Genomic DNA, 17,269 nt, shown 5'->3' with positions numbered 1-17,269 from the left:
AGTACAGGTGGGGTTTCACCATGTTGGCTGGGTTGGTCTTGAACTCCTGACCTCATGATCCACCCACCTCAGCCTACCAAAGTGCTGGAAATACAGGCGTGAACCACTGTGCCTGGCCTCTTTTATTCTTTTTAAGAGACAGGGTCTTGCTCTGTCACTCAGGTTGGAGTGCAGTGGCGAGTGATCATGGGTCACTGCAGCCTTGAACTCCTGGACCCAACCAATGCTCTCACCTGAGTATTGTGAATAGCTGAGACTGCAGGTGTGTGCTGCCATGCCCAACTAATTTTTTTATTTTTTGTTAGAGACAGGGTCTCACTATGTTGCCCAGGCTGGTCTGGAACTCCTGGCCTCAAGCGATACTCCCACCTTGGCCTCCCAAAGGGCTGAGATTACAGGCGTGGACCATCGTGCCTGGCCTCCATACTGTTTTTCATAAAGGCTGTCCTCATTTATATTCCCACCAATAGTGTTTGAGGGTTCCCTTTTTTCCAAATCTTTGCCAACATTTGTCATATTTTGTCTTTCTGATAGTAACCACTTTAACAAGTATAACTCAATATCTCATTGGATTTTCACTTTGCATTTCCATGACGATCAGTGATGTTGAGCATTTTTTTCATATACCTGTTGGTCATTTGTATGTCTTCCTTTGAGAAATGTCTATTCAGAGTTTTTGCCCACTTCTTAACCAGGCTATTTGCTTTCTTGAGACTGTGTTGTTTAAGTTCATTATACATTTTAGATATTATCCCCTTATCAGATGTACAGCTTGCAAATATTTTCTTTTTTTTTTTTTTGAGACGGGGTCTCGCTCTGCCGCCCAGGCTGGATTGCAGTGGCTCGATCTCAGCTCACTGCAAGCTCCGCCTCCTGGGTTTAGGCCATTCTCCTGCCTCAGCCTCCCGAGTAGCTGGGACTACAGGCGCCTGCCACGTCGCCCGGCTAGTTTTTTGTATTTTTTAGTAGAGATGGGGATGGTCTCGATCTCCTGACCTCGTGATCCGCCCGTCTCGGCCTCCCAAAGTGCTGGGATTACAGGCTTGAGCCACCGCGCCCGGCCCAACTCTTTTTTTTTTTTTTTTTCTGCAAATATTTTCTATCATTCTTTAGGTTGTCTTTTTACTTTGTTGGTTGTTTCCTTTGCTGTGCAGAAGCTTTTTAGTTTGATGCAATCTCATTTGTCTATTTTTGCTTTTGTTGCCTGTGTTTTGGGGTCATACCCAAAAAAAAACCATTGCCCAGGCCAATGTCAAGAAACCAGATCATGATTTCTAATACAATTTCCCAATAAAAGGAACAAGGGCTCTTTGGAAGAATGGTTGAATCTAGGACTAGGGCAGGAAATACACAGGATGAGTCTAGAACATATTGTAATGCCAGAAAGTAAGGAAGAGCTGGGGGAGGGGCAGGAACTACTTTAATATGGGAGCATGTCCAAGGACACGGGGGCCACCTAAAATATCTCCCAGTGGCCAAAGCTGAAACAATTTGAAAAGCAAAATAAAGCAGTGTTGGATTATAACCAAAAGTACAAAATAAACATTCGTGAGTGCATATTGATATAAATGAATTAATAATGAATTAATAAATGGAGGAGAAGAGACAAATCTCCCTGCAGAATAAATTTCAAGCAATTTATGTAGCTACACTGTCTTAAAGGAGAGAGAGCCTAACTCTCTACTCCTTAAATGTGGGCCATGCATAGGACTTCCTTCCAAAGAATACAGTATGGCAAGAGGGGAATGAAGTAACTTTACAGTGGAAAAAATCTGAAAAACACAGCCAGATCATCAAGGCCAACATCAATAGTAAAACATCATGTTGATAGTATTGTTCCTTGATAGGATGTGATGAAAATATCACTTAACTTCTGTGGCCATCCTCTCAATATCTTGTAACTCCAGTCTAATCATGAGACATGATTAGAGGGAAAACATGAGACAAATTCTAACAGTGGCATCCCACAAAATACTCAGTGAGTACCCTCAAAACTGCCAAGACAATAAAAAATGGCCTGAGAAAATGCCACAGCCAAGAGGAGCCTAAAGAGCCCTATTATTAAACGTAATGTTGTATCCTGGATAAGATAGTGAACTAGAAAAAGGGCATTAGGTGAAACAGGAAATCTAAGCAACTCATTGACTTTAGCTAACAATAATGTAGCAGTAGAAGTTCACTAACTGTAACAAAGACTTACCAATGTAAGATGTGGGAAACTGGACATGGAGTATATGGGCACTTTCTGTACTATCTTCTCAATTTTTCTGTAAATCTAAAACTGTTTTAAAAAATAAGACCACCAGGCCGGGCGCGGTGGCTCACGCCTGTAATCCCAGATGCTTTGGGAGGCCAAGGCGGGCGGATCACCTGAGGTTGGGAGTTTGAGACCAGCCTGGCCAACATGGTGAAACCCCATTTCTACTAAAAATACAAAATTAGCCAGGTATGGTGGCACACACCTGTAACCCCAGCTACTCGGGAAGCTGAGGCAGGAGAATCGCTTGAACCCAGGAGGCAGAGGTTGCAGTGAGCCAGGATTGCACCACTGCACTCTAGCCTGGGTGAGTAAGACTCTGTCTCAAAAAAAAAAAAGGAATCCAAGGCTGGGCACAATGGCTCACACTTGCTGACGCCCAGGAGTTCGAGACCAGCTTGGGCAACAAAGTGAGACCCTGTCTCTACAAAAAATTAAAAAGTTAGCTGGGCATGGTGACATTTGCCTATGATCCCAGCTACTTGGGAGGGTGAGGTGGGAGGATTGCTTGAGCCTGTGAAATCGAGGCTGCAGTGAGCCATGATTGTGTTACTGTACTTCAATCTGAACAACAGAATGAGAGCCTGTCTCAAAAAAAAAAAATGCAGTAGTGGTAGCAAGGGCAGTATGGATGACCATGCTTGGCTATGAGCTGATCACTATGGAAGCTGGGTGGCAGGTGCCAGAGCTGAATGAGAGGAGGAGGAGCAGTGTGCGGGTGCAGAGGTGGGGCGGGAGAAGGGCTTTCCAGGAGGAGAAATGGGAGTCAGCCCGCCTGTGCCTGCAGAGGGCTGTCTCCTGAAGCCTCATATGTGGTCATTTGGCATCCGGGAAACTGTTCCCTCACCAAGCCCTCTCCTCTGTTCCTCTGTCACTATCTCCAAGGTTGTCCTTACGCCATTCTCCCCCTGTGTTATGGTGGACTGTGCATGCTCCTTCTCTCCACTCACACCAGCCTGTATGTCCTCAGGGCTGGGAAGGTCAGTCCAGTACTGTCTAAGAGGTCCAGTCTCTAGCACAGTCCAGTGGACAAAGGTCCAGTCCCTTTGTCAATGCTGATTATTTTTTAGCTCTTAGAAATTTCTTCCTTTTGTTTAGTAAAACATTGCCTCCTACAGTTTTAAACTAGCTCCTCTCCTCTCCCTGCCCTATCCCCCAAAACAGAAGGAATCTACTTCCTTAGCATGTGATGCCCTTAGGTATTTAAAGAATGCTGTTTTGTTTTTCATTCAACATTTATGTAGCCGGGCACAGTGCCAGTGTTCCGTTAATTATTTTCATATTCACACAGAGTGGCCTCCATTCCTTCGGTCATTCTTCAAGGAGCGTAGTTTCCAGCCTTCCAGCCCATTGCTCCTCCTGGAAAGTCCTTCTGCCTGCCCCACCTCTGCGCCCACATACTGCTCCTCCTGCCACTCAGCTCTGTCACCCGCCTCCCAGCCTCCACAGTGATCAGCTCACAGCCAAGCGTGGTCACCCACACTCCCCCTGCTCCCACTACTGGATTCATTGTTTTAGTGGTCTTATTTTTTAGAACAGTTTTAGATTTACAGAAAAATTGAGAAGATAGTACAGAGAGTCCCCATATATCCCTCTCCCAGTTTCCCCTGTTATTAACATCTTACATTAATACGTCTTTGTTAGAGTTAATGAAGGTGGTGTCTGCTTCGCTTCAATTTGTTAATGTTTCAGAGTAAGGTGCTCAGAGCTGAACACAGGGCACCACGGGACACTGAGGCCTAGGCAGGATGGAGGCATGAGGATGGAAAAGGCCTTGCTCAGTTTGGTAGGCAGTGACAGGAGGGGAGGCTGTGTCAGGAACAGGAACAACAGGGTCTGTTTTGTCCAGGCCCTGCAATGCTGGAACAAGGAGTAAGGCCTTGATTTCCTAGAAGTCCTAGAAGGCTTTGGGTGGGGACTTAGCAAAAGGACCTGGCTGCTGCTTCCCACATAGGGCCAGCACATAGAAGGCCTTCAACAAATATTTGTTAACGTGACCCCTTTGAAGAAAATGTCTGCGGATGCCTCCGTGAGGTGCCTGTGATAGGACTCTGAGCTCTCTGTGTTGAGGCCCCGACTTCAGCTGTAGGAGAATGAGAGTGGTAACTGCTTGACTGAACCCGCCCCCTGGAAGGTAGGTCACATTGTCCTCACCCTTGGGAGTAGCAGTGTGGAGCTGGGTCAGCCCTGGGAACAGCAGAGGGTGGGGCCTAGGGTAGAGGGACCCTGGTTTCAAGCCAGGAGATATAGGAAGTCCAACTTCTCCATGGAACAGGCAGGCTGAGGGCTCTGAAGTCGTCAAGACTGGACGGGCCAGAGCCATGGACATCGCAGAAGAGAGGTGACAAGCAGCACTTCTTATTCTCATTTTGCTTCTAATAGTTAGCTGTGTGGCCATGGGCAAATCACTTTCCCTTTCTGAGTCTGTGTCATGAGAAAATGAGGAGATTCATCTGGGGGAGCTGCCACCTCTAAAGTTGTGTGACTCCATTTGGGTCACTCATTCAGCAGATGTTCCTTGAGCACCTACCATGCTCCAAGCATGGCACAAAGTGCCAGTGTGGCTGAGTAAACTGACATAATTCCTGCCGTCATGGGGCTTATGATCTAGTCAGGACAGACAAGAGGTAGCTAGTAAATACATAGAAAATTACAAATTGCTGTTAGGAATGGAATGGAAAGCAGGGTGTGTGGAGAGGTTCTTAAATGGGGTGGCTAAGGGAAGTCTGCTCTGAGGAGGTGATGTTTAAGCTGAGACCTGAATGATGAAAAGAATAAGCTATGGGGCTGGGCACAGTGGCTCACACCTGTAATCCCAGCACTTTGGGAGGCCAAGGAAGGAGGATCGCTGAGGCCAGGAGTTCAAGACCAGCCTGGGCAACATGGTGAAACCCCGTCTCTACCAAAAACAAAAATTAGCTGAGTGTGGTGGTGCACACCTGTAGTCCCAGCTACTCAGGAGGCTGAGGCAGGAGGATCTCTTGAGCCCAGGAAGTTGAGGTTGTAGTGAGCTGAAATCATCCAACTGCACTCCAGGCTGGGGACAGAGTGAGACTTTCTCTCAAAACAAAACAAAAAAAAAGAATAAGCGATGGAACAACCTGGCAGAAAAGTGTTCCAGAGAGAAGCGGCAAGTTCAAGGTTCAAGGCAGGAGGGAGGAGGTGTGTTGAGGGGATTGGAAGGGAGGACAGGGTGGCTGGAACAGACTAAGCAAGGCAGCAGTGACACGAGGCTGAGATGGAGGGCCTGGAAGGGTGAGACAGCCCAGGCCTTAGGAGGCATGAGGAGATTTATTTGATCCCAGGTGCTTTGGGAGGCTATTTGAAGCATCTAGCCAGAGAAGCAACTGACTCCAGCTGTGTGCCTGCAGCATGTGGGTTGGAAGTGGCTGAGAGAGTAAGCAGGACAGCAGTGCTCCTAAGTGGATCCCTGGTTCAAGGTTGGGCTCTGCCACTTTATGTCTCGTTACCTTGGGCAAGCTACTTAACCTCTTTGTGCCTCAGTTTCCTCATTGTAGTTGCTGAAAGCACAGACTCTGAAGACAGACCACCTAGTTCAAAGCCTAGGTTTATTGCTTTCCTGATGTGTGATGTTGGACAATTTTCCTTTTTTTTTCTTTTTTTTTTTGAGACGGAGTCTCCCTGTCTTGCCCAGGCTGGAGTGCAGTGGCGTGATCTCGGCTCACTGCAACCTCCACTTCCTGGGCTCAAGAAATCCTCCCACCTCAGCCTGGGACTACAGGCACGCACTATCACACCTGGCTAACTTTTGTAATTTGTGTAGATGTGTGGTTTCACCATGTTGCCCAGGCTGGTTAAAATTCCTGGGCTCAAGTGATCTACCCACCTGGGACTCCCAAAGTGCTGGGATTACAGGCGTGAGCCACTACACCTGGCGCCTGTTTGATTTTTGTCGTAAGTCCTAAGGAAGAGAAAACAGATTCACTCAACAAAAAAAAGAGAGAGCTGTAATTAGACGTTGGGGAAAATTTGAGAGCAATAGTGGCAGTGAGATTGCTGGAGTGGGACAGTGGGTAGTCTGATTTAGGTGCTCTTCTAATTCCAGGGTCAGAGGAATTCCATGTCATGTAGCAAAAAGGCCCCAGGATTTCTCCTGCTGGTCATTTGCTCAGTGATCCCAGATAAATTCACCTCCTGTTTGAGGCCTTCTTTTTCCCATCTAGAAAATCTGCGGGTAGGCCAGGCATGGTGGCTCATGCCTATAATCCCAGCACTTTGGAAGGCCAAGGCGGTGGATCACCTGAGGTCAGGAATTCGAGACCAGCCTGAGCAACATGGAGAAATCCCATCTCTACTCAAAATACAAAATTAGCCGGGCTTGGTAGTGCATGCCTGTAATCCCAGCTACTTGGGAGGCTGAGGCAGGAGAATCGTTTGAACCTGGGAGGCAGAGGTTGCAGTGAGCTGAGATTGGGCCACTGCACTCCAGCCTGGGCAACAAGATCGAAACTCTGTCTCAAAAAAAATAAAAATAAAAGATAAATCTGCAGGCAGACCTGGCCAGTCTCTGAGGTCTAACTTTCTGTGACTTCTCCCAAGGGTCTTCACCAGGCCTTCCTTCCAGAGGGTGAATGCGACACACGACCCTTGATCCTGATGAGCCTGGGAAATGAGTTGATACGGATAAGGAAGGAAATATTTTATGAACTGATTGACAATGATGACGAGATGATGAAAAAGTTGTTAAAGCTCAATATTGCATTCCCCAGGTCAGTACTGGAAATGTGCGTAAGTCCCATCAGGTGAAATGAACAATTTTTCACCTGTTACTTTAGTAAAAGAAGGAAAAATGTAATACCTATTGCTGACAAGGGTGAAATGAAATGGGAGTTGTTGGTACACTCTAGATAGGCTCAATCCTTTTGATGATAATTTTAGCATTACATTTCAAATGCTATAAAACTGTCCTGCCACTTTGAGACAGAGATTCATCTGTGAATTTATAGAGCCAAAATATGGAGAAAGCCCCTGCATTAAGATGTTCATTGCAGGGTCGGGCACGGTGGCTCACGCCTATAATCCCAGCAGTTTGGGAAGCCGAGGCAGGCAGATCACTTGAGGTCAGGAGTTTGAGACCAACCTGGCCAACGTAGTGAAACCCCAATTCTACTAAAAACACAAAATTAGCCAGGCGCAGTGGCACATGCCTGTAATCCCAACTACTCAGGTAGGAGATTCGCTTGAACCTGGGAGACAGAGGTTGCAGTGAGCTGAGATGGCACCACTGCACTTCAGCCTGGGTGACAGAGTGAAACTCTGTGTTAAAAAATAATAAGTCCGGGCGCGGTGGCTCACGCCTGTAATCCCAGCACTTTGGGAGGCCGAGGCAGGTGGATCACCTGAGGTCAGGAGTTTTAAGACCAGCCTGGCAGATATGGTGAAACCCTGTCTCTACTAAAAATGCAAAAATTAGCTGGGCATGGTGGCAGGCACCTGTAATCCCAGCTACTCGGAAGGCTGAGGCAGGAGAATCACTCAAACCCAGAAGGCAGAGGTTGCAGTGAGCCAAGATCGTACCATTGCACTCCAGCCCAGGCAATAAGAGCAAAACTCCGTCTCAAAAATAATAATAATAGTAATAATAATAAGGCCGGGAGGAGTGGCTCATGCCTGTAATCCCAGCACTTTGGGAGGCCGAGGCAGGTGGATCACCTGAGGTCAGGAGTTTTAAGACCAGCCTGGCAGATATGGTGAAACCCTGTCTCTACTAAAAATGCAAAAATTAGCTGGGCATGGTAGTGGGCCCCTGTAATCCCAGCTACTTAGGAGGCTGAGGCAGGAGAATCACTTGAACCCGGGAGGCAGAGGTTGAAGTGAGCCAAGATTACGCCATTGCACTCCAGCCTGGGTGACAGAGCGAGATTCCATTCAATAATAATAATAATAATAAGCTGGGCATGGTGGCTCACGCCTGTAATCCCAGCACTTTGGGAGGCCGAGGCAGGTGGATCACCTGAGGTCAGGAGTTTTAAGACCAGCTGGCCAACATGGTGAAACCCTGTCTCTACTAAATGTACAAAAAATTAGCCAGGTGTGGTGGCAGCCATCTTTAATCCCAGCTACTCAGGAGGCTGAGGCAGGAGAATCACTTGAACCTGGGAGGCAAAGGTTGCAGTGAGCCAAGGTTGCGCCATTGCACTCCAGCCTGGGCAACAAGGGCGAAACTCTGTCTCAAACAAACAAAAATAGTAATAGTAAATAAATAAAGTAAGATGTTCATAGCAGCCATATTCATAATAGAAAAACAATGACAACAACATTCGTGTGTGCCACACTAAAGGGATAGTTTACAAAATTGTAGTATATTCTCTTGATAGAACATAATTGTTTTATTTAAAAAATGGTAAGCTTAATGGCTCTGTAACAGCAGGGTAAAATGGGTGATATAATGATACTGGAAAAGGGCGGTACAGAATTGTACAGGTGCTCTGACTATGCCTTTGTCAAACACTTACCCGAGAGAAACCTAGAAGGAAATAAGCGAAAATGACAATGCCTGTGGTAAGAGTCGTTTTCTCCGGGAGGTGAGACTAAAGGAACTTTCTGGTTATATATTCCTGTCATATTTGTTCTTGCAATGCATATACATTGCTTTTATTTTATTTTATTTTTATTTACTTATTTTTTTTGAGACAGGTTCTCACTCTGTTCCCCAGGCTGGAGTGCAGTGGCACAATCATGGCTCACTGTAGCCTTGACCTCCTGGGCTCAAATGATCCTCCCAGCTCAGTCTCCCGAGTAGCTGGAACTATAGACATGCACTACAATGCTCAGCTAACTGAAAATTTTTTTGTAGAGATGGGAGTCTCACTATGTTGCCCAAGCTGGTCTTGAACTCCTGGACTTAAATCGTCCTCCTGCTTGGTCTTCCAAAGTGCTGATTTACTTTTATAATTATTAAAAATAAGTATGTATCTTGAAAGATTAGATACATTTTTTCTTTTTACTTTTTCATAGTGTCCAGATTTTCTAGAGTGAATGTTAATGCTTTTATAATGAGAACAAATAGCTTTATTTAAATGTAAAAATTAATTTATTGCCCAGACCAGTGGTCTCAAAACTGTTTTCATCTCACGTTGGTATTACTAAAAAGTGTTCAAGCATGTACTCCCTGGTATGTATATGTAATATAAATAACATCTGTTGATTTGTTTTTGTTATATCCACATATAGTATTACTGTATCAATATATATTATAAGCATATGAAAATCGATCTTTTAAAAGAATAAGAGAAAGATAAATATAAATGAAATCTTACTATTCACATACGCTGGTGGATCTTGTACATCTCCCTGGGTGACGTGTCTCTCCACCCCAACTTTGTTTCCTCTGTGTATGTGAGAGACGGGGTCTCACTCTGTCGTCCAGGCTGGCATGCTGTGGCTCAATCTCAACTCACTGCAACCTCCACCTCCCGGGCTCAAGTGATCCTCCCACCTCAGCCTTCCCACTAGCTGGGACAACAGGCAGGCGCCACCATGCCTGCCTAATTTTTTTCTATTTTTTGGTAGAGGCAGGGTTTTGCCATGTTGCCCAGGCTGATCTCAAACTCCTGAGCTCAAAGGATCCACCCACCTTGGCCTCCCAAAGTGCTGGAATTGCATGAGCCACCGTGCCTGGCCTCCACCCCCACTTCGGGACCACCAAGCTAGATTCCTGCAAGAGTCTTATCACGGGTTCCTCCCTTTAGTCTCCTCTCTGCCGGATTCTTTCTGCACACTGTGTTCTTGTTAAAACCCTAATCTAGTTGTGTTAAACTCCTGCTTGAAACCTCTCAATGGTATCTCACTGCCTATAGGATAAAGTCCAAACTCAGTGCTACCGCAATGACCCACCGCAGTCTGACCCCCTGCTCAAGCCCCCTGCAGCATCTCCTGCCACCTCCAACTCACTCCAGCAACCCAGGCGGGTTGCCTGCTATATGCTGCACATACCTTGCCTTTGCCAATGCTGGCCCTTTTGCCTGAAATACTGACCCCAGTCCTGCTTTCATCCTTTGTGTGATAAATTCCTGCTCATTCTGTAAGATTCATCTTCTGCAGCAAACCTCCTCAGACTAACCCGTTTGGGATAAGTACCCCCTTTCTGCACACTCATAATATTCTCTACGCAGCTCTGTCATTGACCATGTTGTGTTGACATATAGTTACCCGTTTGCACAGCTCTTTCCCTTCCACCTGATCAAGTGCTTCAGGAAGGCAGGGCTGTGCTGTATCTGCCTTTGGTCTCTAGCACCTGTATGGTGCCCAGAATGCAGAAGGTACTTAATAAATGTTGACTAAATGTGAATGGGCCATACTCATTGCAGAAAATGGAAAAGCACTGAACAGTGAAAAAGACAAAACCCAAATCATTTGCAATCCTCCAGCAATCCCAGTTCGCATCTTCTGTGTTTCCTTTTAATGTTTTTTTCACTTCATGGATATGTGCCAAATACGCATTTATCGTCGTGCTCCATTTTCATAATGGAGCTCATACTTCTTACACAATATTGCATCCTCTCTCTTTTCTTTACTTGCGGTGATATTGTGATCAGACACGGTTTTGGCAGCAGGTGTAGGAAACGAGTGATTCCAATGGTAGAGAAAGGGGGTATGAAGGCAGACAGAGCTGCAGGTGATTCCAGCCCTGGCCAGTAAGCACACAAAAGGCTCTGACGTGAGATCTTCATGACCTTGAGCAATGTGAGGTCTTCATGACCTTCTCTAGGCTTCCAACTCCAATCAGCAAAACAAGAAAATTAGAGTAGATCAGTAGTTTTTAAAGTATGGAACATATTCCACAGGAGGGTTACAGGATGATTTTAGGTGGCTCACAGATTGACATTTTTAGTTTTAACAGTTATGTATTTATTTGTGTGAATTAGAAAAAGCAACATGACTAGCTTACTAACCATGTGATCTGACAGATCTTGTTGCTTAAGACAAAGTTAAAGTAAATATTTAAGTAAAAGAAACTGAACAGATTGAAGGAAAATCATTAGTAATTTTTTTTTTTTTTTAGACAGAGTCTTGCTTTGTTGCCCAGGCTGGAGTGCAGTGGCATGATCTTGGCTCACTGCAACCTCCGCCTCCTGGGTTCAAGTGATTCTCCTGCCTCAGTCTCCCAAGTAGCTGGGATTACAGGCACTGCCACTACACCTGGCTAATTTTAGTAGAGACGAGGTTTTACCATGTTGGCCAGGCTGGTCTCGAACTCCCAACTTGAGGCGATCTGCCCGCCTCAGCCTCCCCTGGGATTACAAGTGTGAGCCACCGTGCCCAGCCTGGAAAATCATTAGTAAATTTAAAGAGCAGATGATATGTAAATAAGGCCAACACTGGGGCAGTCTTGTGAGAAAAACAAGCTGAGAAATACTGGTGGTTCCTTCTGGTTCAAGGATGCCACACTTCTCTGATTCCTGGGTACTACCAATATAGGAAATAGCCATTTAGACCTGCCACTCAAAAAAGGGTTTAAGCAGCCTTAGCTCATTGCATAATGCCTGGCATGTGATGGGGATTGGTTAATATCTGTTGAATGGAAATTCAGAAAAGGTTTACATAGACTTGTGGGTGGGGGGGGGGCAGATGGAACATTCAGCATCTGCCCTGCTCAGTCAGCATTTGCGGCCCTCATCTAGAATGCTGACTTACAGAAATCTGTCTTATTCATTAATTGTTGAACTTATGCCTTTCTAGACTGCTAAAACAGGCAGAAAACATATCCATTATCTAGCTCAGATCCCTCATGTTTTAATCAAAGACTCTGAGGTCCTGAAGATCATAGAGCCAGTGGCAGAGGTACCTGTCCTGTGAATAGTGCAGGCTGGATATCCTGAAAATCACCCCTGCAGAGCACAGCGGGGCCCATGCGGGGTAGAATGCATGGCTGCGTACACAAGAAAGTCAGGAAATCTCCCAAGGCCAAAGTGAAGAGAATCACTCAAAACAGACTGATAGTATGAACTAATGTTGGGGGATTGCCCAGGAGGGCTTAAGGGCGTCATGGGCTGATTTTTTTTTTTTTTTTGAGGCGAGTCTCACTCTATCACCCTAGCTGGAGTGCAATGGCGTGATCTCAGCTCATTGCAATGTCTGCCCACTGGGTTCAAGTGATTCTTGTGGCTCAGCCTCCTGAGTAGCTGGGATTACAGGCATGTGCCACCACACCTGGCTAATTTTTGTATTTTTAGTAGAGACAGGGTTTCACCATCTTGGCCAGGCTGGTCTCGAACTCCTGATCTGAAGTGATCTGCCCGCCTGGCCTCCCAAAGTGCTGGGATTACAGGCGTGAGCCACTGCACCCGGCCATGGGTTGATTTTTTTAAAGCCTGAAAGGACAGATGCAGCTTTCAGTTCAAGTGAGACAGGGGATTGGAACTGAGACCACTGTGTGAAGCTGACGCTACCCTGTTCAGTGAAAAAGTAGACTAGAAATCAATGTGAACATCAACATCAGGAAGTGACATGTAGTCTTGTCTGTCTTAGCTTAGAATCTAGGTTTTTAAAAAAATTATCCCTTAAGAATTAGTCATCACATGCTAGCCCCCTCCTAGGTTTTGGTGAATTCCTTTGCCTCACCCCAATTTCTATGTTTGTGAAATGGGGTGATTTTGAAAATTAATTGAGTTAACAAATGTAAAGTGCTTGACACATGGTAAGTCCTAAGTCAGAGTGAGATGTTGTTGTTATTTATTGTGTAAGAAATTGGGAGTTAATGGAACTTTTCAACTGAGGACTACCCAGTAGTGTGCTCGGTGGATGTTTAACAACCAGCTCTCCAAGATGCAGGAAGAGGACCCTAGCTTGCAGTGTTTGCTGATTTCTGTGGTGTAAATACTCCCACCATGGCCAGTTTCAAACTACCAACCTGCTGCCACAAGCATGGAGTTGAGAAGAGGTGCACATGCCCAGCTTTCATGAGAGGGGGGAAGCTGGCTTTGCCATACTGCTGACGCTACAGACTAGCTTGTAGCCATGCTGACCTCTGGGTTTTTTCTTAAGCCAATCTCTACAGATCAAAGTTGACTTTATCTTTGTCAATATAATCTGGCTGGAAGAATGTTCTGACTTGTTAGTGAAGTATTCAGCTTGTCTGCTTAGGTAAGAGAGTACAGGTGAGTTAATTGAAGTTTAACACCCCCTTGCCTTGATGTGGTCTCAGGAGGCTCCAGTCCTTCTTCCACCTTCCTCAGCCTCACTTGCTATGAGGGAAGGGGGCAGGGTGGAGCCACAGCACCATGGCCAGTCCACGGCAGCCACCAATCTATTTCCTGTCTCTACAGACCTGCCTATTCTGGACATCTTACATAAACAGAATCATGCAATATGTATATATCACACTTTATCCGTTTATCAATATAAAATGATTAATGAGCTATTTTACATTCTTTTGTTATTCTAAGTCTGTGAAATCTGGTGTGTATTTTACACTCACAGCACATCTCTATTTCAGACTGGCTGGATTTCAGGTACTCAGTAGCTAGCTACATGTGGCCCATTACTACTACCTGAGACAGCACAGGCCTAAGGGAAGAAAACTGTGGAAAGGGAAGGGGTGCAGAGGGAGAGTCTGGGAGGGTCAGAGAAGCAGGATGAGGCGCCACATGCTTAGGGAGGGGAGAGTGGCAGGAGGCAAGGCTGGAGGGGCGGGACTGGCATGAGAACCTCGGCTTTTGTGCCTGCCCTTTAGTGATGAAGATATGTGCCAGAAGTTCCTCCAGGAGAACAGCTGGAATATCTTTCGGAAGGACCTGTTGCGGCTGCTTGTGGAGCCTCGCCAAAGTCCACCATTCCCTCCAATCCGGCCCAAGAAGAAAGAGATCTACAACTCTAAGTCTGTGATCCTGGATTTGTGCAGCAACAACAAGACTACTAAACCTCGTTATCCAATTTTTATGGCGCCCCAGAAATACCTCCCCCCATTGAGGATTGTCCAAGCCATCAAAGCACCTCGGTACAAAATCCAAGAACTCTTGCCTCAGTATAAGAGTGCAGGGATCCTTATTTAGGACAAATAAAGGATGGTGGATTGGCCGCCATGCTTTCTGAATGACCACCATGGGAGTTGTGGGACTTGGAGGAGGGGGCCCTGGAGGGCTGAGCTGTGGGTCCAGAGAGGTGTTTGGGGGACAGCAATGGGGGCACAGTCTCCCTTGATGCTCGAGGGCTGGGCTGAGTGAATGGATGGTCAGAGGCTGTGTGTGGATGGGTTAATCACTGGGCATGGTCTCAGGATAGGATGGTCTTATCTCATGAGCTGGATGTGGGGAAGGCTCAGATCAAAGTGGTCGAGACTAGGGTTGCGAATGCCTTCCAAGGTCAGACAGGTCATCTAAAGGAGCGCAGCAGCAGGGCTGGGAAGGCAACAGGGAATGGTGGAGATGCTAGGGCCCGCTGTATGAATTCCCCATCCAGATGGGGCAGCTGTCCCTTAGCCCAGTCAGTTGCTGTCCTGCCAGAAAATAATTCAGGCCTCATATTGTCAGTCTGTAGATTCTTCAAGAGAATCAAGAAATTCAGTATTTTAGATGATTCCTACCGTTTTTAAACACAAGCAACTAATTCAGATTGTTTTCAAATAGTGTCAAACAAAACACATATGGGCCCACAGGTGGTGGGCTGGGTCCCTGTCAGAGACAGAAGCAAGGCCGCAACTAGATGGGAGGAGGGTACAGGAGCCAGAGAGACGCTGATGGGACAGCATGACAGGAGCAGGCATCGGGTCCAGGATGAGGAGTGAGCAGCTGTGATAGAGGAGGTGGAGACAAGGAAGCTGCAGAGTCAGAACTAAAGAGGGCTCCTCACTCTCTCTGCTGGGTCCTTAATCTGGAGCTACCCATCACTGATCTGGGCCTAGAACTCAGGGTTCCTGTCTCCAGCAGCCTCAGCATCACAGACCAAGCTCCAGGTACCTGTTTCCCTTCGAGAGCCCCATAGGTTAGCTTGAGAGCACTGAGGAGCCTGGCGGAGGCCATGGCAGCACAGGAGCCTGCCCGCTTCCAAGTCACCCGCCCTGTCCCTGGCAAGGCATAGACTCTGAGGAATGCCTGGGCGTCAAGCTGGGCACCAGGAGCTCTGGCAGTCCCAGGTGTGCTTCTGTCTCACTGGACCCTCTTGAGCACTTTGATTCCTTTATCTGTACCTCCGTTTCCCCAGTGGTGAAATGAGTAAGTTGGATAAGATCAATGGCTTTCATGAATGGGGGTGAGTCTAGTTTGAAAAGCATATTCAACATTACAGTTTCGTTTGTTTAATTTATTTTTTATTTTTATTTTGAGACAGGATCTTGCTCTGTTGCCCAGGCTGGAGTACAGTGGCACGATCATAGCTCACTGCAGCCTTGAACTCTTGGGCTCAAGCAATCCTCCTGCCTTAGCCTCCAGAGTAGCTGGGTGTACAGGTGTGCACCACCACGTAGGGCTCATTAAAAATTTTTTTTGTAGGGACAGGGGCTTACTGTATTGCTCAGGCTGGTCTCAAACTCCTGACCTAAAGGGATCCTCTCACCTTGGCCTCCCAAAGTGCTGAGATTATGGGTATGAGCCTGATACGGTTTGGCTGTGTCCCCACCCAAAGTCTTATCTTGAATTGTAATAATCCCCATGTGTGAAGGGCAGGACCAGGTGGAGATAATTGAATCATGGGGGCAGTTTCCCCTATACTGTTCTTATGATAGTGAATGAGTTCTCGTGAGATCTGATGGTTTTGTAAGGGGCTTTCCCCTTCATGCAGCTCTCATTCTCTCTCCTGCTGCCATGTGAAGAAGGATGTTTGCTTCCCCTTCTGCCATGATTCTAAGTTTCCTGAGGCCTCCCCAGCCATGCGAAATTGTGAGTCAATTAAACCTCTTTTCTTTATAAACTACCCAGTCTTAGGTATGTCTTTATCAGCAATGTGAGGACAAGCTCATACAGAGCCACTACACTGGAACTCTGTTGAGTTTTTTTTTTTTTTTTTTTGAGAGGGAGTCTCGCTCTGTCGCCCAGGCTGGAGTGCAGTGGCCGGATCTCAGCTCACTGCAAACTCCGCCTCCCGGGTTCACGCCATTCTCCTGCCTCAGCCTCCTGAGTAGCTGGGATTATAGGCGCCCGCCACGTCGCCCGGCTAGTTTTTTGTATTTTTTAGTAGAGACGGGGTTTCACCGTGTTAGCCAGGATGGTCTCGATCTCCTGACCTCGTGATCCACCTGTCTCAGCCTCCCAAAGTGCTGGGATTACAGGCTTGAGCCACCGCGCCCGGCCAATCTGTTGAGTTTAAAAGAAAACTGTTTTCATGTTGCATACCAGAAAAGAAGAAGCATGAAATTTTTCTCTCTGAAGGGGGTGTGGACATAAAGGGTAAAGAAGCAGTGGACTTACAGATCTTCATTTCCAGGATAGCTCCAGAGGCAAGGAGTCAGGGATGTCTGCAGCAGTCCTGGAAATGTCGACTGTGACCTACAAGAACAAGGGGTTGCTGTTCTGGGACAAAGTAAGTAGGGGTGTCTGATCATATTTAGGTATCCTTTTGCATTTAGGGCTGTGGCTCCAAGATGATTGGTGTGGGCTTCTTATTCATCCATTTGAAATTTATTTATTTATTTATTTTTGGAGAGACTCTTGCTTTGTCGCCCGGGCTGCAGTGCAGTGATGCAATCTCAGCTCACTGCAACCTTCCGGATTCAAGCGATTCTCGTGTCTTAGCCTCCCGAGTAGGTAGGACTACAGGTGTGTGACACCATGCCTGGCTACACACCTGGCTAATTTTTTGTATTTTTAGTAGATATGGGGTTTTGTTGTGTTGCCCAGGCTGGTCTCAAACTCCTGACCTCAGGCAATCCACCTGTCTTGGTACTTCCAAAGTGCTAGGATTACAGGCATGAGCCACCATGCCCGGCCTTGAAATTTATTTATTGAGCACTGCAGAGAGTCAAAGGGAGGATAAGATGCATTTTCTGTTGCCTTTTATTTTTTAGGCTAGGGGTCACCAAACTCCTTTTAAATTTTATGTTTTTAAATTTATTTTTGA

General features: G+C 46.5%; 1 protein-coding gene across 4 annotated transcripts in view; it reads left to right on the top strand.

Annotated features, from left to right (window-relative positions):
- Nucleotides 1–14,295, top strand: part of CNBD2 (cyclic nucleotide binding domain containing 2) — an 89,405-nt gene extending 75,110 nt beyond the window's left edge. For 2 of the 4 annotated variants that reach the window (XM_011929123.1, XM_011929124.1), the window contains 2 exons: nt 6,818–6,987; nt 13,953–14,295. In XM_011929123.1, the coding sequence (XP_011784513.1) occupies nt 6,818–6,987; nt 13,953–14,271 (489 nt within the window). In that variant the 3' untranslated portion in view covers nt 14,272–14,295. The remainder of the gene's footprint in view (nt 1–6,817; nt 6,988–13,952) is intronic. The other 2 variants (XM_011929125.1, XM_011929126.1) reach the window with 2 other exon arrangements.
- Nucleotides 14,296–17,269: the final 2,974 nt, after the last annotated feature.

Source organism: Colobus angolensis, unplaced genomic scaffold, assembly GCF_000951035.1.
Source record: "Colobus angolensis palliatus isolate OR3802 unplaced genomic scaffold, Cang.pa_1.0 Scaffold8, whole genome shotgun sequence".
NCBI lineage: Eukaryota > Metazoa > Chordata > Mammalia > Primates > Cercopithecidae > Colobus > Colobus angolensis.
Note: the sequence above shows the minus strand (reverse complement) of the source record. Positions and strands in the feature narration are given on the sequence as shown.